The sequence below is a fragment of the Xiphophorus couchianus genome, chromosome 4 (assembly GCF_001444195.1).
Source record: "Xiphophorus couchianus chromosome 4, X_couchianus-1.0, whole genome shotgun sequence".
In the NCBI taxonomy this organism is placed as follows: Eukaryota; Metazoa; Chordata; class Actinopteri; order Cyprinodontiformes; family Poeciliidae; genus Xiphophorus; species Xiphophorus couchianus.
Window position 1 is genome coordinate 28,434,819 of NC_040231.1, and position 26,026 is coordinate 28,460,844.

A 26,026-nucleotide genomic window follows, 5' to 3' on the forward strand; every position below is an offset into this window, starting at 1 on the left:
TATCACTGTGATCCTCTTCTCTTTTCGTACCTAATTGAATTCTTCAGGCGAGATGCCCCTCCACCGCAGATTTATCATATCCTGAAATTGGAGGAGACCAGCGCCATGAAGGACGTGCATGGAACGTTTAATTTGCTCCTCACATAGGCGTAGACGCCAGGCGTCGCCTTCCCCCCACAGCCCTCCTCGCCCCTCCCTCTTCTACCCCTGGGACTTGCGCTAGACCACAGTTGGAGCTGCTGGCCTTCGGAAAGGTGTCTTTATTCATTGTTGCCTGAGGTAAGAAGGATCAGCGGCAGAATGTGCTCACAGCCCTCATTAAATATGCGCCGCATTATGTACAATGTGACCGGCATTCTTAACAGATGGCTTCATAATCTATAATCAAAGCCCTTTGAATGCAGCTCAGGGTGCAATATGTCTGCGCTCCAAATCTCTGTCTCCACCTCACGGCGCGGTTCGTTTCCCTCTCTGTCTTTTTGGCAACAGAAGGTCAGGTTTTATCAGGTTTTATTTAAAGGGGAGGTATCATGTAAAAACGACTTTTTTGAGCTTTACATCATGTTATGATGTAAGGAAACATACCGGGAGCGTTGCTTTGATTCTTTCGTGCGTGTTTGAAATCTCCCGTGGCAACCATGACTCGGAGCTGGAGTTTCTAATCTGAGTTTCCGCCTCAACCCTGCGACTCGCTCGCTCAGCTCCTTCAGACTAGTGGCAGCACCAGTTGGCAAAACACCAGGTGGAACCGCGCATCTGCTGAGCTCATCATACGAGCTGCTTCTCTTTTCCAACGCTCCGACGAACGTTTGTGAACACTTCATGGAGAAGTGTTGATGTGCGGACGTGTTGACGACGGAGTTTCGGAAACGTGCGGGACCTTCTTAAAGAGACAAAGGCCCAATTTCAAGGCCTTACATTACGAAGTCAAATTTCTTTTAAGTCATGTCTGACGTATACATCAGTTTTATGACCACCAACTGCGACACAAATACTTGACCGTGCTATAAAGTAATACTATGTGGCTGGAAAATTCAAGACACAGTCCCTTTACGGCATTTCATGAATAAATGAATGAATATACTTTATTAGTCCTGGAGGGAAATTCACATATTTCAGTACGGAGCAGTTCATAATGAAGAGAATAATTCTTCAAAGCTCCTATCGGTGAGAAAGAACTGTGGACCATGGTTTCTGGCTAACGTGGAGATGAAGCGCTGACAAGTGGAGGATCTGAAGAAGTTTCTGGTGGGCAAACGTCTGCAGTTAAATGAAGTGGCGTTGTGTTACAGACTTGCAGCCGTCATACTTCCTCTCATGCTAGTCTAACCCGGAGGAAGAAGCTGTTCCTCATTATTTGGTTTGCTGTCACACTTAAATTCTTGCCTGTCGCGTCTTCACCTAACCTCGGTCCATCCATCTTCTTCTATCCTGTAGGGTCCATAATTGTAATCTATCCTATCCTGTCTGAGCGCGTCGCTATCTTCCATGACGGTCTTTATCTCCTGTCATATTCCTCCTGTCCTCCCAGGTCACACACTGTCTTGTCCTGTCCGTCTTATCTCATTCCGTCCGTCGACAGAGAACCCGTCGCGTTCGATTTAGCTCCGCCCAACACGCTGACTGCAGCTCCTGCAGATGGGTCATTTGAATAATATTCCATCCATCCATTTTCTGGTCACCCTTGTCCCTAATGGGGTCGGGAGGGTTGCTGGTGTCTATCTCCAGCCACGTTCCGGGCGAGAGGCGGGGTACACCCTGGACAGGTCGCCAGGCTGTCGCAGGGCAACACAGAGACATACAGGACAAACAACCATTCACACACACACTCACACCTAGGGAGAATTTAGAGAAACCAATTGACCTGACAGTCATGTTTTTGGACTATGGGAGGAAGCCGGAGTACCCGGAGAGAACCCACGCATGCACAGGGAGAACATGCAAACTCCATGCAGAAAGACCCCGGCCGGGAATCGAACCCAGGACCTTCTTGCTGCAAGGCAACAGTGCTACCAACTGCGCCACTGTGCAGCCCTTTGAATAATATTGTGTTATATATATATATGTATCAATATTTATTTATGCATCCAGATGTGATCAACTTTGAGCACGATGCGCGTCCCTGGCGCTCAAGGTCTGCTGCATTTGCATGCAGGATGGCACTTTTGGCCGACATCCAGCCATAAGATCACTTATTTGATTAAACATTGTCATGCTCAGCAGGACAGCGGCGCTCTAAGAAAAGTTGAGGAAGAACTGCTGACAGTGAGCAAAAAAAAAAAAAAAAGAAGCTTGATGAATCTTAAAGACGGTGAGGATTTTGCCCTTTACTGTCTAGGAGTTTTTTAATCGACGGTGCGCTGGTGATGAAATACACCCGGCAAACGATGGGCTTCAAAACTTGCAGGTTTTATTTTATTTTTTTCAAAATAATGATGCTTAACCGATAGGAATAGACAATGTCAGTAAATATAACATGAAATATTTTTGTTTGGTGAGCTCTGAGGACCAGGGGCTGGGGGGAGGGGGGTTAGCCAGATCTGCTGTCTCTTCTGCAAAGCTTCCCATTTATTTGGGATTCTGGATCACTGAATGACATCTAAACCAACCTAACTATGTTCCACTTGTTGGTCAGAAGTATTTGCTTCAGGATCCCAAATGACATCAAGCTGCTAACTTTAGAGCGGCGGCCATTTTGGTTTTGGACAAACATGAGCGGTGTTTTGCGCGTCTGGACAGCTGATTTTGTTTGTGATTTGGTGTGTTAATACTAGCGCCAATAATTGTTTACCAAGCACTAAAAAAAAAAACTCAAGCAAAAGAACTGTTTTATACAAGTGCTGCTTTAAGCGCAAAAACAAAGCATTTCAGGTAATCGGATTCTGCACTTAAAAACAATGTTCGTTGTGTAAGAACGAGGACGTGTCGTCTGTTTCTTATCAGTTTTGACGTGACGTGTTTGTTTCCCCGCGAGGAACCATTTGACAGCGACTCATCCGCCGCCATCATCCGAGCCCCGGCTAAATAATCCCAACGCAAAGCATGAATCTGGAGAGGATCGTGGCCCAGCGACACTTGGCAAAACGACTCGCTAATTACAGTCATTTTCATTTTGGGCAGAAAAACTTGAGCTTAGTCATGTGCGAAGAGTAGATACCTTTCAGAGCACGGACCAGCGCTCCCGCGACGTTTAGCCCTGCCAAATCCTTTCCCAGCCCCAACCTCCGCCTCACCGCCGCCGCCCGCTGCGGATTGGCTGAGCCTCATGTGAGCAGTGACACTCAGAGGCTTAGGTAGTTTCCACCCAGGGCTGGATTGGCAAAGCGGTGACACAGAACAGTCCGCTGGGCAGCCAGCGTCCTGGCTGGGAATATTAGCTGCGTTAAAACACTCTGAGCTGATGGCTCTGGCGTGACTCCAGCTCTCTCTCACACACATACACACACCCATAAGTGAACTGAAGGGTAAAAAAACTGGCTGACAGTTATTTTCACCCAATATAGAGCTGCTCTTAGTGTTCAGTTGAACAAGCAGGAGAGAAGAAAAAAATGCAGGAAGGAAAAAAAAAAATCAATCTCCTGAGTCTAACATAAACCCCAACCCCAACAATCAGTTTCACATTTCATAAATTTTTCTCACAAGAGAGAAAACTGTAGCAAATATTGATGCCGTTTTACGTGAGATAATGATCCGAGTTGTAAATACAAACTTATTAGTCACGAATACAATCTGGCTTTTTTTTTTTTTTAAAGGAAAAAGAGCAAACAGTGGTGTAAAATACCTAACAGTTTAAAGAGAAATGTATGGACAAAGTGCTGCTCACTGTAAAAATACAAAAACATTCATACAGGAAAAAGCGTGGAAGAGCAACACTGCAAGTAATTAGTGTGAATGCCTACAGCATTAATAGTGTGAATGCCTACAGCACCAATAGTGTGAATGCCTACAGCACCAACAGTGTGAATGCCTACAGCATCAACAGTGTGAATGCCTACAGCATCAACAGCGTGAATGCCTACAGCATCAATAGCGTGAATGCCTACAGCATCAATAGCGTGAATGCCTACAGCATCAATAGCGTGAATGCCTACAGCATCAACAGCGTGAATGCCTACAGCATCAACAGCGTGAATGCCTACAGCATCAACAGGGTGAATGCCTACAGCATCAATAGCGTGAATGCCTACAGCATCAATAGCGTGAATGCCTACAGCATCAATAGCGTGAATGCCTACAGCATCAACAGTGTGAATGCCTACAGCATCAATAGTGTGAATGCCTACAGCATCAACGGTGTGAATGCCTACAGCATCAACGGTGTGAATGCCTACAGCATCAACGGTGTGAATGCCTACAGCATCAACGGTGTGAATGCCTACAGCATCAACGGCGTGAATGCCTACAGCATCAACGGCGTGAATGCCTACAGCATCAACGGCGTGAATGCCTACAGCATCAACGGCGTGAATGCCTACAGCATCAACGGCGTGAATGCCTACAGCATCAACGGTGTGAATGCCTACAGCATTCACACTATTGAGTTCCAGTTTTCTGGTTGCTCCGCAAATTTTGCAGCACTTCTTCTCCTGCATACTTTGTGCTATTTTCACCATTCAGCTTTTATACTATTCAGCTTGCTCTCCTAATGCCGGCTACATCTCTTGGTATTTGTAACATTCATACTTTTTTTTAACAGCTTTAATGCTGTTTAACACAGCATAAAAGCTGGGAATAATTTGAGCTTTTGACACTGCTTTTTTTCGTACTCCATGTAGCATGTTTTTTTGTAGTCGCTGTGCTAACTGATGCCTCCAAACAAATGTTGATATCTCAGGAACCATAAAAGTTTTGGATTTCATTCACCCACCGTTTTTATCAGAGGGAATAGGGGAACGTTTCTGTCTTTTTCAGATTTTAGGGTTTACGTGAGTTTTTTTTTTACATTTCATGGAATACATTACTGTAACCCAGCATGCTAGTGGTAGCCTATTTGCTATCATTAGTATTTTAGATAGTTTTAGCTTTTTTAGCAAATTTAGGCTTTTAAGTGGGTTTTTCACACTGCATGGACTTTTCTTACCTTTCTGCAAGTCTTCAACAGTTGGCTTCAGATGCTTTTGCCATTTTCACCAAAAGCACTCAGCATTGAGCATTCAGCATACACACTTGTATTTTCATAGAAAATGCACACTTTCTAGTTTGGGTCTAGATTCTGGTGTAAATAATATGTGCAATAAACAAGAAAAAAACTCCACTCTACAATTCACTGCGGTTTCTGAAACTGGGTGGACTGGATAAATCGCATAAAGACTTTGTGACAAATAATAAGGTCAAGGAAGTCACTAAGAAATAAAAAAGGAAACATTTACTGTCCAGAAAGGATTCACTTTGTCCTTTTGGAACATGAGATAAAGAAAAGAGTCTGGAAACCCATTCATCCCAAACTTACACACTTGGAAAATAATCCAATCAAATTCCCATAAGTTTTAACACTTTGTGAGATCTAGAGATCTTATAAAATCCCAGCCTATGTCTTTCTGAACAGCTACTTGTAAATTCAGCAAGGTGCTTATAATAAGTCAATAAGTCCTTATTATTGACGAAACAGTGCCGGTCCATTGGTGATGTATTTCACTTAGAACTAGACATTTCTCCCATATTAGAAGTGAAATTATCTGCCAATGGAACAAGATTTTTTTTCTCATCAATATTAAAGAATAATTGACTTCAAACAAACTCTTATGTCTTGCTTAAAAGCTGCTTTTTGGTTAGTTTGGTCTTTTTAAAAGCCTACTAAGACATTTGCACTAGAAAATCAGCCAAAATTACTTGGTAGGATTTTGTGTTTTTTGCAGTGTAGCTCCTCCGTGTTGCATTTTGTATGAATGTTTTGATCATTTTAATGAAAGCGATTGTGAAGCACCCACCTGGTCAGAACCACAGAGACAAGTACTTAGCAGACCCAAATCCGTGTGTGAAAGCCTCATAATTCAGACGATCCTGGAGGATTACTCACAGGAAGGCTTTGATAACAAAAGCAATCAATCAAAAATATTATCCTCGCTATTTTGTTTTCCACTTTCAGGTCCTGTGATCGACTCCTCTTGTCCATTCTACTTCTTGTCTTTTTCTTGCTCAGCTTGTCCTTTCCTATTTATTTCCCCTTGCAGTTGCTGTAGGGCTACGTCTACAGTGCTGAGTCGGCTGTTTCTCGGCCGGAGAGTCATTTTTAATATAACTGTAATACGGTTCGTTTTGCCCGTCTTTTTCATGTCAGAATCATTCTCTTTTGGCTCAGACTTACTGCTGGTAATTTCATTGAGACAAATTGACCGAGCTCTCATATTTGCCCTGTAAAAATTAGGCGGGGGAACAACAGAGGACACAGTTGTTTCTACATATTCTACGCGCCAACTGACTGCTGAATAATGTCTCTAGTTCAAAGCGTTATTGTCCGTGCGACACTCTGATGAAAACAATGACACTGAGGTGGTTGTTGTTCTTCATTCTTTCAGAAAAATGTGTATTACATTTCCTGTGTCATTTACACTGATAATGGGATAAAATGGAGAACCGACACCGCTGTAAGCAGACTTTGTGCATAATAATTTAAGAGGTATTTACTAAATTTACAAAACAAATATCTACAGTGCAATCCAAGACTAAATCGTTATTTTTTCAAGAATTTTTTCTAGACCGATACATATACTTAAAACCCAATTTTAAGACGTGTTTCTTTAAGTGGAGCTTAAAGTAGTAGGAAACTTTCTTGTGAAGCTCGGTTTTCACCCTCAGATCCACAGATCATTATAACAGCTTAAGCAGAAACAGGAATTTGACATTGCTTCTTCAGTCAGTAGGAGGCTACAATGACGAGAAATACTTTGTCATTTTAGTTAGAGATGCACCAATCCAATATTAATGTCTATCGGTCCCGATACTGGGAAATATTCCAGGTCAGGTATTGGTGACGTTGTGCCTAATCCATGAGGGCAGATCTATTCAGTGTAATTCTGTGTTTTGTGCTCTGAGTGACGTCATGCTTTATTATTTATTTTACATCAGAATTCATAATCGCGCTTTCTTTGAAAGAAGATTTGTTGGAGTTCATTTTTACATGTTTGACCAAGACGGTAAGCTTTTTGTTTTTGTCGTTTTCAGTGTCTTTATCGTTTATTTCACATTGGCTGTTCTACTCCTAATTGCCCTGACTGTAAAAAATGAAAGTTGTTTTGAAATGTTTGACCTAGCTCGTGAAGCTATCGGTGTTGGTGTGCTGTATGGAGCAAATAAATTTGTAATTTAGTACATTTATGCGTGTGTGTAAAAAAAGAAATGCTTTAAGTCAGGCCAGCACTGATTTTCTGTACCGTATCGGTATCGGCTGATTGTAAATCTCAGATATCAATATCAGTATCGAAAGTGAAAAAAGTGAATCTGTGCGTTCCTCACTCGAGATTTACACCACCACAACTGAATAAATGTACTAAACTATAATTTATTTGTTTGTTTTTGTTCTTCTTCCCTTCCTTGACAACGTTATCAAAACATACTTTTAAATTGAAAACTTGCAGAGCTCACCGCCCGGGGCAGACCCCGAACACCTTCGTGTGTCATTAATATGAAGAAGCCCGGGTGGGAAAACAGAGGTGAAAAAGCGCACAGTCCAGTTGGCTTTGTATATTAACATCGTTGTTGGAGGCCGGGGAATAATTGAGATTCTGACCAACAGATGGAAGGTGGATATCGTTTCATAAGCTCATACATTAAAGAAGGAAGCCAGTGCATCTGTCTGCCTGTGCATGTGATTACATTTGCATAGAGGTAACAGGCGTGGGTTTGTGTCAGCGAGCGAAGCCACAGAGATTGTGCTGCTTGATTCCAATTTACAAGCCTTGAATGCCAAATCTCCCTCATGATTGCTTTGGAGGATGACTTATTTTCTGACTCCCGCTTGCAGTAAATATTGAGGGAAAAATAGCCTCCTTTCGTGTTTTCCCTCATCTTTTTATTTCTCGCTGTCCTTTTTCAGCGTTTTTTTTTCTTTTCTCAATACAATGCAACTACGAAACGGGCAAAACCCCCCCAAAAAACAAAACACAGAAAAGCAGGTTATCTGATTGATGTGCGGTTGGTGTTTTAATCTAGAGGAGTGCTGCTTCAGTATCGCATCCCCCGCTCTCAGAAGTGTTTGGGCTGCAGACTAGCGCTCCTTTTGCCTTTTATGAAAACGGAGAGGGAGGCAGAATGTAGATCAATATCCCAGGAACACACCAGAGACATTCTATTTTATTAAACATTTTCCCATTAAGGCCGCGGCTCGAGCGTTGTAGATCATTCCAACAAAGTCGTAAATCACAGACAGACAGAAGCGTTGGAAACAATGGGGGCAGAATCAGAGGAGATTACCGAGAAACAGGAGCTATTTTGCTGTTTGTGCTCCTCGGAGCCTCGCGCCGCCTTCGCTTTCAACGCGGCACACAATGCAGCCAAGGGAAGGCTTTTCGTCACGGTGCGCCGTCAGAATCATATCTGGTTCAATCAAATCGGGGCATATGCTGTCGGGTTGCGAGTGTGACGTTAAGCTTGCTGCGGGGAAATTGACGATTTTTTTGTTGCAGCTGGGTAAAAGTGTGAGACTTGGCGTGTTGACGTGGCTTTAGTAGTTAATTTACTGTGGGAATCAGAAAGCTTAGGAAGATATGAGAAAGTCCTTAGCTTTTAGCAAAACTAAGGTACAACTATGTTCACCGAAGGGATTCCTGTACAAAAACATACAGAAATGAACTGATGTAAACACGGTTCAGAAATGATTAACTGCCTCTGCTTTCATCTTTTGTGAATGTTGCTGTTTGTATAAATGTGCTTTTTTAAAATTTAAAATCAAATGTACATGTGCAGACTAGTCGTTTGACTTGTTGTTATGTATGTGAAAGAAGCTGCGCTACAAAGCTTACCGGACACCGCCATAGCAACTTAGTGACCCACAAGCCTCTCTGGGATAAAAAAGATTGGAGAGACGAGGCCTTTACTACGGCGGGCCCCAAACGCCGTCCTGCGTGTTTTAGAAGTGTCTCTACTTCACAACTGGTTCAACTGGTTGCGTCCCATCAGGTTCTGCAGAAGCCTGGTAATTACCCATTAAGTTCAGGTGTGCGGGAGAAAACTGAAAACCAGTGTACAGAGGTGGAGGTATTGATGATTTGCGCTTATTTTACAGCTACGGGACGTTTGCACATTGCCACCGGTGAGTCATGAACAGGACAATTATCCCAAACAGGGCAGCAAGTCTACAACAAAAAGAAAAATAATCTTGGTGGTCTAGTCAATTTCCAGACTGCAGCTTGACAGAAATGCTGCAGTGGGCCTTCTAAGGAAGCTGTGGAGAAAGAGATGTCTTTCTGTGCAGACGCGTGGTGTAAGGAAAAGTGGATGGAAATTCCCTCTCATATTTACAAAAACACAGGAAAGTCAAAGCTGCTACAGGCGATTCAATTAGCTGTTGAATCGTGAGATGATTTTCACACACAACTTTGGAAACGGCAAAGAAAGGACTATTTTTATGTCCTATAACCTTAGAACTGACATAAAGAATACTTTGGGGGGGTTTTCCAGCATGCACACAGTTTTTGTTTGTGTTGTGTCGCAACAATGAAAAGAGTCTAAATATGTTATTCTTCCATCTGCAAAAACCTCGCAGGTTGCTTGACATGCTTTTCTTCTATTGGTTTGACTTTGGGCTCCATGATGGCAGATTTCAGCTCTTTCAAAAGGTTCCTGGTGTGATTCAGGTCAGGACTCGATGCTGGTCATTTTAAAAAGCAATCTTTTTTTTTTCTTCTTTTTCATTTCAGCCATTTCTTTGTGCTACGGGATGTCAGATTCAGGTTGCTGCCTTGCTGAAAGAGTCACCCTCACCCTCAGATGAAATTTTCTCACAGTTTGTGCCCTGAACATACCACGGCTATTTCCTGATTTCATCATTCCCTTAGTGCCTTTAGTCCTAAACACAGCAACGTAGCTTTATAGCAACATGGGTTCCAACGTCCTGTTTAGGCTTTACATCGATAATTTTTTATTTTTTTATAGTCAACAACAAACAAATAAATTCACAATATTCAATCATTTCATTTTCAGAGTTTACGTCGGTTTATTTCCTCACTTGTGTGTTCTTTAGCTATGCTCCTCTTCGTCTTCATCAATAAGACTGTTTAAATTTCAGTGTAATGTAAAAGCTCACAGCAGAGCTTCAGGTTGCTTCCTCCAGCTCTGACTTGTTATTTAGGAACTTTAGTGTTTTTCCAGTTGGCATGAGTTGAAGAAAAGGATTTAGTGAATCCCTTCTCAAATATTTCAGGTGATGCTCATATCTACTCATAGGTACATTGGACCAACTCAAGGATTTTTATGCTGTAAGAGCTTCAGCTTTGCTATAAACTAAATAAAATCATTAAAAGTTCATCTCATTGCTGGCAAATCTTAAACGACCAACATGCGTCGGCGTGGTGCGTTCAGGGTATCCTCTGGACAAAGCTAGTTGAGTGCTGGCTAAAAAAAAAAAGTTCAGCTTTGGTTATTGGTTGGAGTGTTTGGTGTGTTGGGTTCTATGGTCACGGTGGACTTTGTTTACTTTTTTGGAGGTTTCTGAAGGAAACTGCCTGCTTTGGATTTTATTTCAGGGAATCAGTGTAAATTGGTAGAATCCAAAAAATTCACATACTTGCAGCTAGAATGGGAGCATAGGGGCCCCTATGCTCCCCAGGGCCCCTCCAACACGACAGATGGCCGTGGCTGAGATGGAATCTGTTCCTGTTTGGTTCCAGGGCGCTCTCCTCCGGCACTGAACCACCCAGTTCACATTCGACTTCGTCGGAGACCATTTTCTGAAGCAGATGGAAGATGGCTGTGATTTGAGAGGCGCCGCGTCTGAGAGAGCAGGGGCCGGTGGATCCGCCTGAACGCTTTGTTCCGATGTTATCGTTTCCTTCCGCGTAGCGGTTATTAATGCGCTCGTGTCGCAGGAAATGTATTGGGGGGGGGTCACTTTAAGAAAACAGGATCATAAAACACAGAGCCTGGAGCGAATTATTTGAAGTCAGATAACAGAGGAGACAGACATAAGACGGACTATTTCCTCTTTCTAATCCTGTTCTCTTTTTTTCTTGTTGTTGTCCCAAATCTCTCTTCTTCTTCTTTTCTGGAACAAGAAGAGACCTTCCTGCGAGCGGTGAGCGGGAAGAATCATTCTCGCCTGCTAATTGGAAAGTCAGGATGAGCGATCGCGCCTGATTGGCCGGGAGTTCCAAACAGTCCGAATGATGTCGATTTTACATCTCCAGCTGTTTCCTACTGAGATTTGAAAGCTCCGGCGTCGCTGCAGTGCGTTTGTTATTCGCATCTAATACATTTATTTTTGTACTTTAGGTTTTTTTTTTCCACGACAGTCTAATCCGCATTTGGCGCGCCACGGACAATCACGGGCTCCGAGCAGACAACGTGACCGCGTCCACAGGGAGGTGTCGTGTGTGTTTCCTCTCGGCTGTTTGTTGACGAAAATGAGGATCGGGCTGAATTGTATGGTGGCACAGAAAGCCTATGTAAAAAAAAAAAAAAGCATACATATATATATATATATATTCTTGCTCTTGTCATATAGTAATTTTGCGTCTGTTATTTGAAGCATAATACAGCTTGAATTGCTACGTGACTGACACGAGCTGCTGCTTTTGTGTCTTTAATCGCTGTGGGTGTAAAATATTCCGCACCGTAAACGTGAAACCGACAAAACGGTTTAAACGCGTCGCATTACTGCAACAAGTTGTGAATAAATATGGCCGTAATTTCATCTTGTAACAATATCTGCTTCTGCTAATCTTTTTTTTGTGTGTGTGTTTTTTATCCTGAGGTTTGCCTTCACGTTTCAGACCTTCCATACATCTTGATTCAAACAGCCCCCTTTTCACGTGTTTGAATTTAATTCATCAGTCTGCGAGGAGCAGAAGGAGGGAAAGTAATGACATTTAATATTACTGCTGCTGGCTGCCCTGTGGCAAGATTTATTATGAACAAGGCCTTAATTTATCTTTGGTTTCTTTTCCATTTCTTTTCTTTTCCTCCGTTTCTTCTGTTTTTTTTTTTTTTTGTCCAAACCTCAGATGTAATCTTAAATCCAATCAAATCTACAATGAATGTTAATGATCAAGCCAGTTCAGTCTGTTTTCCTTTTCCTTTTCTGCACTTTCTGAGTTATTAGTTTCATGGAGGTGCAGCGGTTTTCAGAGTTATGCTAATTTATGAAAAATAAGAGAGAAATTACTTAAACTCCAGTAAGTATTCTCTTTATGTGTGATATGGCTCTCTACCCGGGGCGCCACTTGACATGGGGGTATTACTTGATGTTGCTTTGCAGCACGTAATCTGAATATGACAAACATTTTGAGTTTGACTTTATCATCTTTGTGCTTCACACATAAACTGCCGTGTACATAAAAACAGAAGAAGACACGAGTATCACATTAAAGATTTTGCCGTATCTGTTAATTTCGTTGCATATAGTTTACTAATTCGATCTTATGTTCTGTGTCTTGCATTTTGATGTTAATTTGTTTTAGAATATTTGTCAAACTTTTTCCTGTTTGGTTCGTGATGCTTTGAGTTCCTGTTCAGCTGCTTCTGTGTTAATTTTTCAGCCTCCCTCAGTCTGCCTGCTTTCCTTCCCTCCCAGCTGCTTCCTGTTTGTATTATCAGCAATCCCTCCTCGGTATTCATCTTTCCCTCAGTTTCAGTCATTCCCTGAGGGATTTTACTGTTTTACTGAGGAATCAATGGTGGAGTAAATTTTGCTTTTATTCACTAAACTTTCATTGTGCACTTCAGAAACCATGATACCATGAAACCCTCCACGACACTTGGGGTATTTCTGTATAATGTGTCACAGCTAAGCGTCACAACTTGAGAAGTTTGGCACAAAACAACCAAAACTATAAAAAATTGCCCTCTTGTCGGGGCAGTTTTTCCTGCTTTCAGCCCCTCCAGCCACATGGTTGCCCTGGAAACGCCCCAGGTGTTTGATTCAACAGGTGTACGGCCAAATCTCTTTAATGTTAGAAAGCCAATACAATGAGATTCTATTGGCTGTTTGTGATTTGCTACAAGACTGCGACCTGATTTCCCCCATTTGAGACAGGAAAGGTCAAATGTATGTGTTATAACTCCTGGAAATTTATGAGACATTTATGATTTTGCATTTTGGATGTGATGTGTGATTTATTTATTTATTTATTTTCCTTTGGCAGCAAAATAAGAAATTTAAGTCACGGACTGCAAGGCAGCTAATTTGGGATTAGCAATCTGGTTTTGGAACAAGGGATTGTGGGTAATCAGCTTGGGTTTGAGAGTTTCTGGTGCAGGTCTAGCTTTTTTTAAAATAAAATGATGGGGGCATGCTGTGGTGGCGCAGGGGGTTAGCACACCCCACGTTTGGAGGCCTTAGTCCTCGACGCGGACGTCGCGGGTTCGACTCCTGGTCCCGACGACCTTTACCGCATGTCCTCCCCCCTTTCCTCACCCTCCTTCCTGTCTGCCTACTGTACAAAAAAATACGAGCCACTAGCGCCGCAAAAACTCTTCAGAGAAAAAATTGGAAAAAAAAAAAAAAATTATGAATTATTGCAGAGTACACATGTCGGAATTAATCACACGATAAATTGAAATGAGCTCAATCATTTTCTGAAGAGCCATTTTGTTTAGAGACATAATAACCCGTTTCAGTTTTGTGTGGTTTACTTAATTTAAATTTTTTGTTGTTTTTGGTTCCGTTTCATTTTGGATATTTAAAATGTTAAACAGTTACAGTGTGGAGTCTTTTATATAATTTATAGTTTATAAGTCTTTGAGTAGGTGAACTTGCATTATCAATATATTACTTAAAACTTAGCTTCAGAACAGCAATAACGTCTGGGACAGTTTATCGTGACAGGCCTTTTTCAGTGTCAAGTCCTTAATTAGTTGGTGGGGACCCTTGTTAAGGCCAATCCATAATGTGTGTTTCTCTAAAAAGTCACTTTTTTTTAGGAGCGAAAACGAGGCCAGATTTTCCAGTGGATGAATCAGCCACTAGCTTTTCACAGCAGATGATGGGGGAGAAACTTCCTGCTCAGTGATTCCCAGTGTGATGTTTTGTGGCTACCAACACAACAACCACCTAAGCGGCGTGTTTGGGAACACAGCGTCGCAGGAGTTGCTTAAAAACCCACGAAGACGACGACGGCGTGCTCACCGAAACGTCTGACCCCGGCCTAAAGAGAAAACGTCTACCGGTCTCCTAAAGAGGGAGAGGACACGACCGAACATTTAGCAACATGACAGAACTCCATTTGGAGCGCTGTCGGAGCATGCTGGGAAAACATGTGCCTCGGAGTTCCATGGGGCCGGAGCGGCACGACTGCTGCACCAGGCCTGAGATCAAATAGAATATTTCCAGATTCATGCAGACTGTTCAGCTAACATCGTCATTTGTTGCTCACACCGTTAGGATGTTTGAAGTCTGGCCAAACGTATGTAACCAGGATGTATGAAGCATAATTTGATGTTTTGGGTTGTCACTAGCAATATTGCTACCATGGAGGAGAGGGTGGGGGGACAGGAAGTTTGTTCCTGTTGTTGCCGTTCAGCCTCGTCTGAGGCAGGTAGCTTTTCAAGGTAATGAGAGTCTTTCTGCATGCCTGACAGTTTTATGGAAAACTTCTTCAAAAATTAGCATTTTTTTTTATCTCTTCTCTTCAGAAAGAAACCATAGCTTTACACAAAACTCCAGCCACTATGTGATTAAAACAGAAAATGTCACTTGTGCGTCTCCTGGTCAGATCCACACCTCACAGCAGATGAGCTCTTCTAAGGCTTTTCATGGTTGAATTTCTTTCATTTTGCCTTACATTGGCATGTATTTGAATCAATTTGGTATATTTTTTATGTGGGTTTTTGTCACTTATAATGTTATTTTTTATACATGTAGCAGCATTTAGTTTAAATTGGTGCTATACAAATAAAGCATTATACTGTCACGTTCCTAAAATAACTGGCCGAGTTGTTTAATTTGCCTGTTTTTTTAATGTAAAAACAAAAAAATCAAAGGTGTATAGCATGTTTTTGTCTAAAAAGATGCTATGCAAATCATCACCTTCCTAAAGTAATGGTGTGTCATGTTTGCCAAAATTGTGTTTTTTTTGTTTTTTGTTTGTTTTGTTTTTTTAAATCACCACTTCTTTTTTGCCAAGAGATGATTTCGGGAGGGTGCGGGGGGGGAATCACATTTGACAAAAAACAACGACAGTAAAAAGACTTTATTAGGCAATGATATTATTATATTATCATCCCAGAATGTGGACCATCCCTGTTCTGGTCCCAGTCTCCTTCAGCATATGCGCCGTGAAGCTACATCCGCTGTGAGCGGATAAATCTGCGTGAGATTTATCGCCTTCTGCCTTTAGAGCCCCAGTTCCCCCAGTCCCCTCCTTTTAGAAACGATCTCAGCAACATTGTCACTGCCAGTTTGAGGTACTAACAGCTGCCACACTGTTTTATTTCATTTGTACTGCCGGGTCATCTATTGGTGCCCCGCAGTGAAAGTATGATTGTATCCATAAAGAAAAAAAAAAACAACTACTGTCTATACTAGCTCTGATTACCATTGTTTATTACTGATTCGGGGATTGAAATCATCTTTGCTCGCGTCCCTCGGCTTCCGCTCGATTCGCCGGGAATTAGCGTGATGCGTCCGTTTCCTCTATATGTCCGAGTAAAGATCAGTCCCGATCTGCTGTGCATCTACAATTAGGTTTCGCTTCCTGATCTCATTACGCCTGAGTGGAGACAGAACCTTCAGAAAGATTTCAAGGACAACAAAAGGATCTGTGGGTGAAGCAGCTTAGTCTGAGTCGGATGATGTTCTTTGTACGAGTCCTTCGTACAGATACAAGCTTAGACGCTCTCATCTTTGAGTGTTTAGTCCAACTAAGGCCGTCATCAAAACCAGATGTGTTGATCAGTGCTCCAGTTGTTGCTAATCAGAGGCATTTCTAAACAGACGGCTGTTAAAGGAACTCAGTGTTTCGACTGTTTTGCAGTTTTCTGGAGGTTTGTTCCAGATTTGTGGTGCATAGAAGCTGAATGCCGCTTCTCTGTGTTTGGTTGTCCGTCCATCCATCCATTTTCCATCACCCCTCCCCACCCTAGGGTGGGGAGGGGTGCTGGTGCCTATCTCCAGCTAACGTTCCGGGCGAGAGGTGGGGTGTGTTTGGTTGTTTTAGGCCCAAAACACTGACTGGAAATGACCAATTATCAGCATTTGACTGCAACTAGCAGTTTGTGCCACTAGATGTCACGGTATCCGCAGACATTTCTACAACCACTGTTAGTGTGTTTGGCCAGAAAAAATTAACAAATGAACTGCAAGAACTGATATAGTACAGCTGAAACTGTGAAGCTTGTTTTTTTTGGGGTTTTTTAAAGTGCAGAAGAACCAAAACACAAATATATTAGGAAGTTCAGATCAGGGAGAGCTGCATTCTCCTCGACCGTATGAAAAGTGGGTGATCCGCCCCGGATCTCTTGACTCACGCAAACGTGATGTGATGTCTCAGCTCCCGCTTCATCATCGTACACCAGATGCCCGGGCTCCAACGGATAACACGGAAACATAGGTTTTGACAAAAACAATCGCCAGAACATAATTTCCCCCCACGCTGTCAAAAAAATACAAGCTGCGATCTGATTATCCGTCTCCGGGCTCGGCCGGCACGTGTTCCCGTGAGCTTGTAACTGGACCGTTGTAGTAAACTCTTCTAAACGTGTTGTATGTGGTTCCAGTTAGCGGTGATGCTGTTATTCGCTGAGCGTTTGTCTCCTGCCTTTTGATTTAAACTTAAGTTTACAGTTTCCTGAGTCATGCCACCATTTTTTTTTCCTCGTCTTCTTCTCTCATTTAAGACAATAAACAATTCCACACGTCTTTGTTTTGTTTTTTTTAATCTCCTGACTCGTTCACTGTTAAAGTCCGCGCCCCCCACCCCCGATCCATGTCGTTCCTCTCGGAACCGTAACAAAAAAACCCCCCTTTTAATTCCACTATGGCCGCTTTTCTCCGCCAAAGCTAATTTATAGGCATGAGCTGCACTTTCCTTATCCCACCAGCACACAGAAAGCGCTTCACTATGGAGTCTGACGGTGCGAACAGAAGTGAAGCCATCTGCAGTGTTTATTTGGTCCTCTCCTCCCTCCCATTTCCCCTTACATAGATTAAGCCTCAGAAGCTGCCTCTTGGCAATTAAATCTATCAGAGGGCAGCAGAGAGCACTCTGTCAGAGCTGTTCCAATTATTGCAGTTTAAATGAATATGGATTCAAAAACTTTTGACAAAACGCAGCCAGTTAATTTGCAGCGGGGGACTTGCAAAAGCAGTTTTCCTCGCCCCATCATTTCTCTTGGTTTGTTTGTGTTTTATTTTTTGTCTTTTTTGAGAAGGTATGTCTCATTTACCATCCCTCTTTTTCTTGTTCGTTTTTCAGACACATAGAGAACTGGACGGGATTGCAGACTCTGAGAGACGTCGATATGGAGCTCTACACCGGACTACAGAGACTGTGAGTGCTGATGCTTTTATCTTGTGGTGTGTGGGGGTGTGTGTGTGTGTATGTGTGTGTATAAAAGGGGGGAACACACACTTAAATGCTGTTCCAGACCTGCATTCTGGATAGGGGAAAAAAAACAAAACAGAAGTAGAACCAGGGGTGTGGTGCATTTATCGTATCGTTTATCGTGATCAATTTCTTATCATAGTACTGATTCATTGCTGTCACGATAAATTCCAGTTAAAAATTACGTTACTTTTACCATTTTCTCCGCTGTTTGTTCAAAGCGTCAATAAAGTTAAAAATATGATTAAACGCAGTTAGGATTTGTAGTTTAGTGATACAAATGACACTGTTGTTGTGTGAACGGTGTCCTGAAGAATCGTACTACAAATGGGAACACTTCTCAAGAGCGGTATTTGTGTTTGTGGGGCTACAGTTGCTGTGACACACAGTCACAGGCATACAGTTACCTATAAAGGAAGTGATGAATGGTTCTTTTTGGTCACTTTCACCGTAGTCACAAAATATCGTGATAAAGCTTAAAGTCCGGAGTTGAGAGGCCGGTAATTCTAGAGTGTTATGAGACAAATGCTTCACTGCCTGATATTTTAAGGTTATATAGGTCTGAAAATTGTGGTGTATTTTTGTTTTTGAAGTCAGTGCTTTGTAGAAGTAACTTTTACTCCAATTGCAGTATGTCCCTGCTCAAATTGAAACAAATTTCAATACACATTCTTCTTTGCAAGGCAGCAAAAACTCAGTCAGATTGGATGGATGTTGTCCGGAAACGTCTAATTTCACGTCTTGCCACAAATTCCCAATTGGATTTAGGTCTGGACTTTGACTAGGTCATTTTAACAAATCAGTATGCTTTGAAGCAATGTCATTGTGACTGCGGTCGATGCTTTCCACCCACATCTCACATTTTTAAGCATCAAAAGGTTTTCTTTCATGGTTACAACATCTCTAACTTTGTTGATCGTACCATGAGGGTGCCACCACTGTGTCTTCAACACTGGAGATGGTCCGCAAAAGTTGATATGCAGCATTAGATTTCTTCCTCACATACAGAGTTTTTCATTTGGCCAAGATAATTAGTTTTGATTTGATCCAATCAGATCATCTTCTCCCACAGGTCTGCTGTGTTTGTGGCAAACTGACCTGTTTTCGCTGTTCTTTTAAAATGGCTTCGTTCTTGTCCCTCTTTTTTGATTCTCCAGTCTTTCCATTTTGGCATGAAGTATTGAACTTTGCTAACAGATATGTTTGAGGTTTATGATATTGTTTTATAGTCTGACAGATTTAAATTCCTCCACAATATTTTACTGACCTGGCTGTTGTTTTTCATGTCCTTCATGACGCTGTTATTTCTGTAATGGTTTCTAACAAACTGTTTTTGAAAAATAAATAAAAAATCCTATATAGGCTATATATATTTTAAAACACAAAATCTAATATGTTTTTTAATCATTATAAAACATAAGTTAAAATACATGATTGAAATATTTGCCATGCTGATCCGTCTGATTGGCTGCCAGTCACATTCATCAAGCTAGCTTAGCTCCTCAAGCTAGCTTAGCTCCTCAAGCTAGTGTAGCAAGCGCAAAACGGAAAAGTTTGTGCTAGTTTTCTGAAAAAAAAAAAAAAATTAAGTTTAATAATCATTAGGTTACTTCACATAGCAGTTGGTTTGCACCGGACTTAATTTCAAGGTAACAGAATAAATGGGGACGAAAAACTATCCATGCCACACTTCTCAGGTTTCTATTTATATTTTATAAAAAGAAGAGAAAACATCATTTTCCATCCACTTCACATGCGCTACTTTATGTTAGCCAGTGACCTAAAATGCTAGCAAGTCGGCTGCGGAACGACAGAATATGAGCAGATCTGAGGGGTGTGAAAGCCTTCGGAAAGCACACAGAACATCAAGTTAGCTGCGGCAAAAATGACGGAAGCGATTTGCCTCAGAAAACACTCTGAAATGGCTGATAAGGAGAAGATGAAGATGTTGGTTGAGGGAGCAGGGCCGCCTGAAGGGAGTATTTCTGTCGCTAACATGAGCTGAAGTTTAAAGAAACCTTTAATTCTTGCCAGTCAAACACGGAGAAGCTGCTCTGCTTTGGGTAACAGCTGATCAGATGATGCTAAAAGGAAGCAGTGGAAATTGAATCAAGCGTCCCTGGAGGAGCTGAGGGACTTCATGGCTAATCTTTTCACGTTTTCTTTTTTTAAAGATAGGTGACGCCGCTTTCTCGCTCCACGCCCGCCCACTTTCCAGACCTCTACTTCCACTTAATCCCCCCTTCACTCCCTCCAACCCTCCCACCTCCACTCAAAGAGCCATCTTCTCCTCTGCCCTCCACAGTCGGAGCTGGCCTCTCCCCCTGATCCCTCATCATGGAGGCCAAGTGCAATATCTCCACTGCCAAATTAGCATTTTTCTCATTACCGCCTGCCTCCTTTTGCTGCCTCATCCGGGGGACGCGGGGCTCCTCCACAAGCCTGTTGTGACGCTGCCGTTTCTGTAAGCAGCGCGCAGGAACCAACCTGGGAAGCGTCACCGTTTCTGGGTTTTTTGGGGGTTTTTTTACGTTTAACCTTCTCACCGCTGCCTCCACAGGAGTAAAACGAGGAAAAAAGATGGTGCGGTAATGAAGGAGCAGATCTCCAGAATAGGAGGCTGATATTATGGGCAAATCATATCCAGCCTTCTGCAGATCTAACGTGATTGGTATCGATTCTGCGCTTTCGTTTTTGAGATTATCTTGCCGATGTCGAGCGCTGTTCGGAGTTGGAAAGCCAACGCTAACAGCGAGACTCAGAACTGTTGTTATCCACCTGCTGCTGATCTGTGGGAGCAGCTGTCTTACTGGGGCTTAGTGGAAAAACTGTAAACCGGACAATGCCACTAGACCTTCTATATTTTTTTGGTGTTTTTTTTTTAAGCATACTTTCTCAGATAAGGGCTACAGAAAAAGGCAACTGGAGTGACTTTAAACACTAAATAACAATCAGACTAACATTAACATTCACTCTGAATTAACACTAAAACAGTCACGTTTCTTACATACCCCAGAACTATTAACTGTCATTTAGGTAGAATGACATTTGATGGAACAATAAGAAATTAAATTGGTTTTATTGTAAAATTTGTTAAAGGGGCAGTATTATGTATTTTTCAAACACATAGAGCCATTTCATAACACAGTCATGTTACTCTGTCATTTTCAGTTTTTATAAAAATGCTATCTATACCAAATAAGTAGCTCCTATGGTGAGCTCAGGAGATGTGCAGTTCCACCAGGTGTTTGCTAATTGCTGCTGGCTAGTCTGAAGGAGCTGAGTGGAGGAGTCGCTGGGGAGGAGTTTTCTTGTGAGGTGGAGACTTGGAAAGTGCAGCTCTGAGGAGGAGCTGATCCTCAAAGATGAGACTAGGTCCATCCAGGTGTTTTGACCAGCTGAATGGTTGCCATAGAGATTAAAGGATTTCTTAAACAGTCTTGAAAGAGTCAATGCAACACTCCAGGTATATTTAAACACAGGAGAAGTGAGGTTTTGAAACGGTAACTTTCACATGGGTTAAAAGAGCTCATGCCTTGTCTCAATTGTTTCTAAAAGCATATTAAAAGTATAGAGAGAGAAACCCTGCATCCAGAAATTCACATTTTTCTTCAGTCAAATATGTTCATCCAGAACTTGAAAACTATTTACGACCTCATCGTAAATGCAAATGGCGTTGACAATTCATTATACCTGACAATCTTTCTGCAAACGTCGTCTAATCCCTCTTCTTGGTGGCCTACCATGGTGGCACAGCTTTTTTGTTTGTTTTTTGGGTTTTTTTGCCCCTCCAGGGGGTCTTTTTTTTGTCCCTTATATGACAGTACCCTGACAGGAAACTGGGAAGAAGAGGAGGGAAGACATGCGGCAAATATCGTCAGGTCCGGGAGTCGAACCGCAACGGCTGCGTCGAGGACTCAAGGCCTCCAAATATAGGTCGCGCTAACCACTACGCCACCACGGCACGCCCTTGGCACAGCTTTTAAGGGTTGGAAAAAGTCAAGATTTAACTTTTTACGGTAGAATATACCACAGAATTCTCCTAAAAACCTACTTAATGACCTCTGGATCGTTTGTGCGACGGCAAATCTCCAGAATGGCACGATGGGATTGTTTTTTGGGGTGTGGGGAAAGTAATTGGCACCAGCAGCTGGGTGCAATCAGCTCCGTGCTTTATGAAGTGCTCGGTGATGTCAGGGATGTCAAGGACTTCTTTGGAATGAGGCATCTGTGATTACAAGATTAGAAGTCATTACAATTGAGAACAGTGTTTCCCGTACTGCGGCGCTGGGAGATCCAGAAAGCCCTTATGGGAATTTCACTGGGTCTCCTCTGGCAGACTGGGGATTAGTTTAATTTCATTACTATTTCACTCCTATACAAGTCGGCACAATGACAGAGCGCCTGCTCTGTCATTGTGAAATTCCCCTCCGTTTGCATGGAAGACAGAGTAGTTTGCAAACTTTGCACCACAAGGTGCTTCAAAGTGAACTTTTGTTTGGTCCTCGGCTCGGCACGATGTGCACGCAGATTGAGGTTAGGATGTGAAGATGGAGAAAAGACGTCTGTAAGTTGACACATATGAAGGTGTTTTTTTTTCTAGAGGAGATCCTTTTTACGTACATTTCTGTATGAACGTTGTCTTGAAACAAAAAAAAAGAAAAAGGAGAAAACCGTACAAAATGATGGAAGAAAATCTGGATAAGGGATGAGAAATCCAGCCGCCCTCCCGCTGTGTGTGTGATAGCGACATGATGAGAATCTGCGCTTGGAGTTGAAGATGTCCGCATAAAAAAAAGAGGGGAGAAGAAAAAGTAAATCAAGTCGTTTCTTGATATCTGTTCTTTATCTTTTTTTTTTTCTCTCCTCAGGACCATCATGAATTGTAATCTGCGGGTGATCCAGCCTCGAGCCTTCGCTCAGAACCCACACCTGCGTTACATGTGAGTAAACACCCTTTCTTCCACCGCGTTTTCCGCGCCGTCGGAAGATTTATTATGATCTGCGGAGTTTGACTTCTCGCCGTACACGGGTGTATATGAGTTAGTGTTGAACAGACCGTGATGCGCTTGGTAGAGACTGGCTTTGGGAAAATTGTGCCATTGCCATTACTGCTGCAACAGTCGCACATCTTAAATGAGACATCCATTATTTGCCTCGGATAATTGGATTCCTATCCGCCACGGCCTCTTTGTGCCGTGGCGGAGCAACATGGCGAAGACGCAGTTCCATTTAGACTGCACTCGCCAAATGGACAATTTGTGCATGAGGCCCGGCATCAGAGAGCTGGGTGAAGAGCAAAGTAATTTCTTTAACAAAGGCTGATGTGTCCCCGTATGACAGGCTGTTATTCCTCAATTTTCCGGCAGTAAACACGCAGAAGAACTCTGTCACTGTCTTTTACCTGAGTGCGCTGCCGTCTGCGGTTTCCAGTTGTTGTTGAGCTATGGACAGTTTCTATTCAGCATACTGCCAGCCTAGGCTAACGGTGTGAGGGGGTCTGGTTGCCTTTTGCTGTTAGGACAGGTCTTCTCTACAAGAAGGGAGGATGGGATCTGCAAGCATTAACAAAAATAAAGATGCCTATCTAAATTCCTAATTAGATAGATAGGTGGTTAAAAAAAAAAATTTACAGACATCTGTCTACCTTCCTACCTACCCACCTATCTAGCTACATAGCTATCTAGGTAGCTACACACCTACCTTGCTGTCTGTCTGTCTTGTCTTGTCTTGTCTTGTCTGTCTTTCTGTCTTGTCTACATTCCCACTTAGCTAGCTACGTACCCACCATGCTGGCTACCTACTTACTCATTAAAGCTTTGCTCAGTATCACAAGAACCAAAACAGCCAATCCCAGGGAAGCATTTTGTAATCAACACAACGCAGGGATCAGGGATCTCAACATGCTGATAATGACTAACTGAAATGCTATCCGAGCACCAGAATGCCAAAGACAGAGAGAGGATTTCTATCACTATGAATGCCGCCTGCTGGTTGGTGCCAAACAGGCTGGTCTGAGTATTTAATAAAATGCTTATGTTGGGGGGGGGGATTTTTATGAACCACCATCTCTTCCGATTTACAGAGAATGGTTCAAAAAAAGAGAGTATATCCGGTTGTTCAAGTCAGAGGAGAATGGGCTGACAGCTGAAATAATCACTTGTGCAGAACACGGTCCGAAGCAATCCACAAAGGCTCGCCGGAACTGGACAATAACAGATGGTGTGATGACTCTTCATTTCAGCTTTGACATCCCGGGTCTCAGTTTGCCATAAGCAACTGAGAAGTATGGATCTATCCTGTCTTATATCAAAAGTTCATGCTGATGCTAGTGGCTTAAGATGTGGGGGCTTATTTCTTGGAACACTTTTGGCCCCTTAGCATAAGTCAGACCTAGCTTACAAGTCACAAACTACCCGAATATGTTTTCTGACTACCTTTACCTCTTTATGACCTTGCATCATTACTTCTAACAGGGTAATGCAACATGCCAAAAAACTCAAATCATTTCTGATTGGTTCCTTGAACAAGACAATGAGCTCTACATTCACCAAATCTCAACTGACTAGAGCATTTGGATCAAATATGAAGCAAAAGTGTGATTCTATTATTTCAATATGGACTATGAGGAATGTTTCCTGCACCGTGTTGATTCTCTGCCACGAAGAACTGGGGAAAAAGGACACCTGACCCTACACTAGCAACGTGTCCAATAAAGTTGGCAGTAAGTGGATGTATATACACCTGCACATAAACAAATGCATACATTCAAACATATAGAAACAAACACATTCACATAAATTGTATGTCTGCAGCACCCAAAGCCATAGAGCTATTTTACTTTTAAAACTTTTTTCCTGATCTGCGGAATGTCTCGACTCGTTTCAGCTGGTGTCTGCAGCGTGATGTGTGTGTTTGGGATTGTGTTGTGTTGTATAATATGCATACCAAAAAACAGTATTATTTATGTGACAATTTAATCTTGCCTGTTACTGAGGCAGAAAATACTAGTTAGGCGGTGCTGTCATAAAAGCAGATGTTCTTGGCATCTCTGTCTGAGTAATATTCCCAGGTTGGTCCCTTTTGTGTGTGTGTGTGTGTGCTATGCACATTGACATTAAAAAAAGACAACAGCTTCTCTTTTTATCTGGTCAGGTGATTGGTGGAGGTAATGGAGCCCGTCAACATTTAATGAAAGTTATTTAAATGCCGCCTTTGTTTTAATTTTCCCTCCAGAAGATGGATTTGCCTGCACAAGACAGAAAACAAACAAACGTTTGGGACGTGCTTTGGTTCACTGTCCCCTTCATTCCCTGAATGTTCAGCGCAGTGGTGAAGGACTCAAAGCGTGTTGATATTAATAAGGATAAATGATAAAATACCCAGAAGACAACCAGAGGTTTGAGCACTGCATCTTTTGATGCTCGACTACGGTTGAATGCTTACTCCAGGAGTAATTGGAGGGTTAAGTTATTATACTTCATTCTAGCATTCCACTTCATTAAAGTTTGCCAGTATTTGTTTTTTCTGTCCAGCTCTCTGAAGGTCTCAACAGGAAGGCCAGCTGGGTCCTAGGATTTCCCCTCCATCTAGTGCAGGTAGTAGGGGAGCTCTGTCGAAAATACCATCACTGTCGGACAATGTCAGAGGCACCCATGAATGTAGCTATGGCAGAACCAGAAAATGTCTTTATAGACAGACTGCTTCGTCCTATTTGCACAAACGAGCATTACTGTAGATCCTTCCTCTCAGCTGAGTCCACGGCCATTACTCCTCCAAACAAACTCAAGAAGTGTTTACAGCCGTTTCTAATGTCCGTTGCTGTTTTCTGTCCATAAATATACATATATTTGTACATTGACATAATATTTGTAAATTTGTACATAATATACATTGTTTGTAAATGCATGCTGTCACATACCATTGGTGCACCCAAGTTCCTCTGCTGTGGATTAAGAAAGGTTGTTTCTGCTTAATTCCAGTCGGCCAGCCATTCTTTCTTGTAGTATTTTGTTCTTTGCCATTGTTTCAGTTATTATCCAATCTGGAGCTTTAACTGTTGGACGGATGACCATGTGTGTGATGTTTGAAGACATTCAATGGAGTTTTCTAGCTGCAAGCCACCCCTCCTCCTCCACCACAGTTGGGATGAGAAGTCTCAGCTGATATTCTGTTTAGTTTTTCCCCAAACCTTGTGCAATGCATTATGGTCCAACAAATTATTATTAGTTTTTTTTTAGTTTAGGACATTGCTCCTAAAGTCAGATTGATCATTCGAAGGCAACTACATGACCCTAAAGACGAGAGTTCAGTCTTTTTTTTAATTGTTCTGT

At 42.3% G+C, this 26,026-nt stretch overlaps 1 protein-coding gene across 2 annotated transcripts in view; it reads left to right on the forward strand.

Annotated features, from left to right (window-relative positions):
* Positions 1-26,026, forward strand: part of ntrk3b (neurotrophic tyrosine kinase, receptor, type 3b) — a 302,940-nt gene that overhangs the window by 30,490 nt on the left and 246,424 nt on the right. For both annotated transcript variants that reach the window (XM_028014975.1, XM_028014976.1), the window contains exons 2-3: positions 17,565-17,639; positions 22,565-22,636. In XM_028014975.1, coding sequence (XP_027870776.1) covers positions 17,565-17,639; positions 22,565-22,636 — 147 coding nt within the window. The remainder of the gene's footprint in view (positions 1-17,564; positions 17,640-22,564; positions 22,637-26,026) is intronic.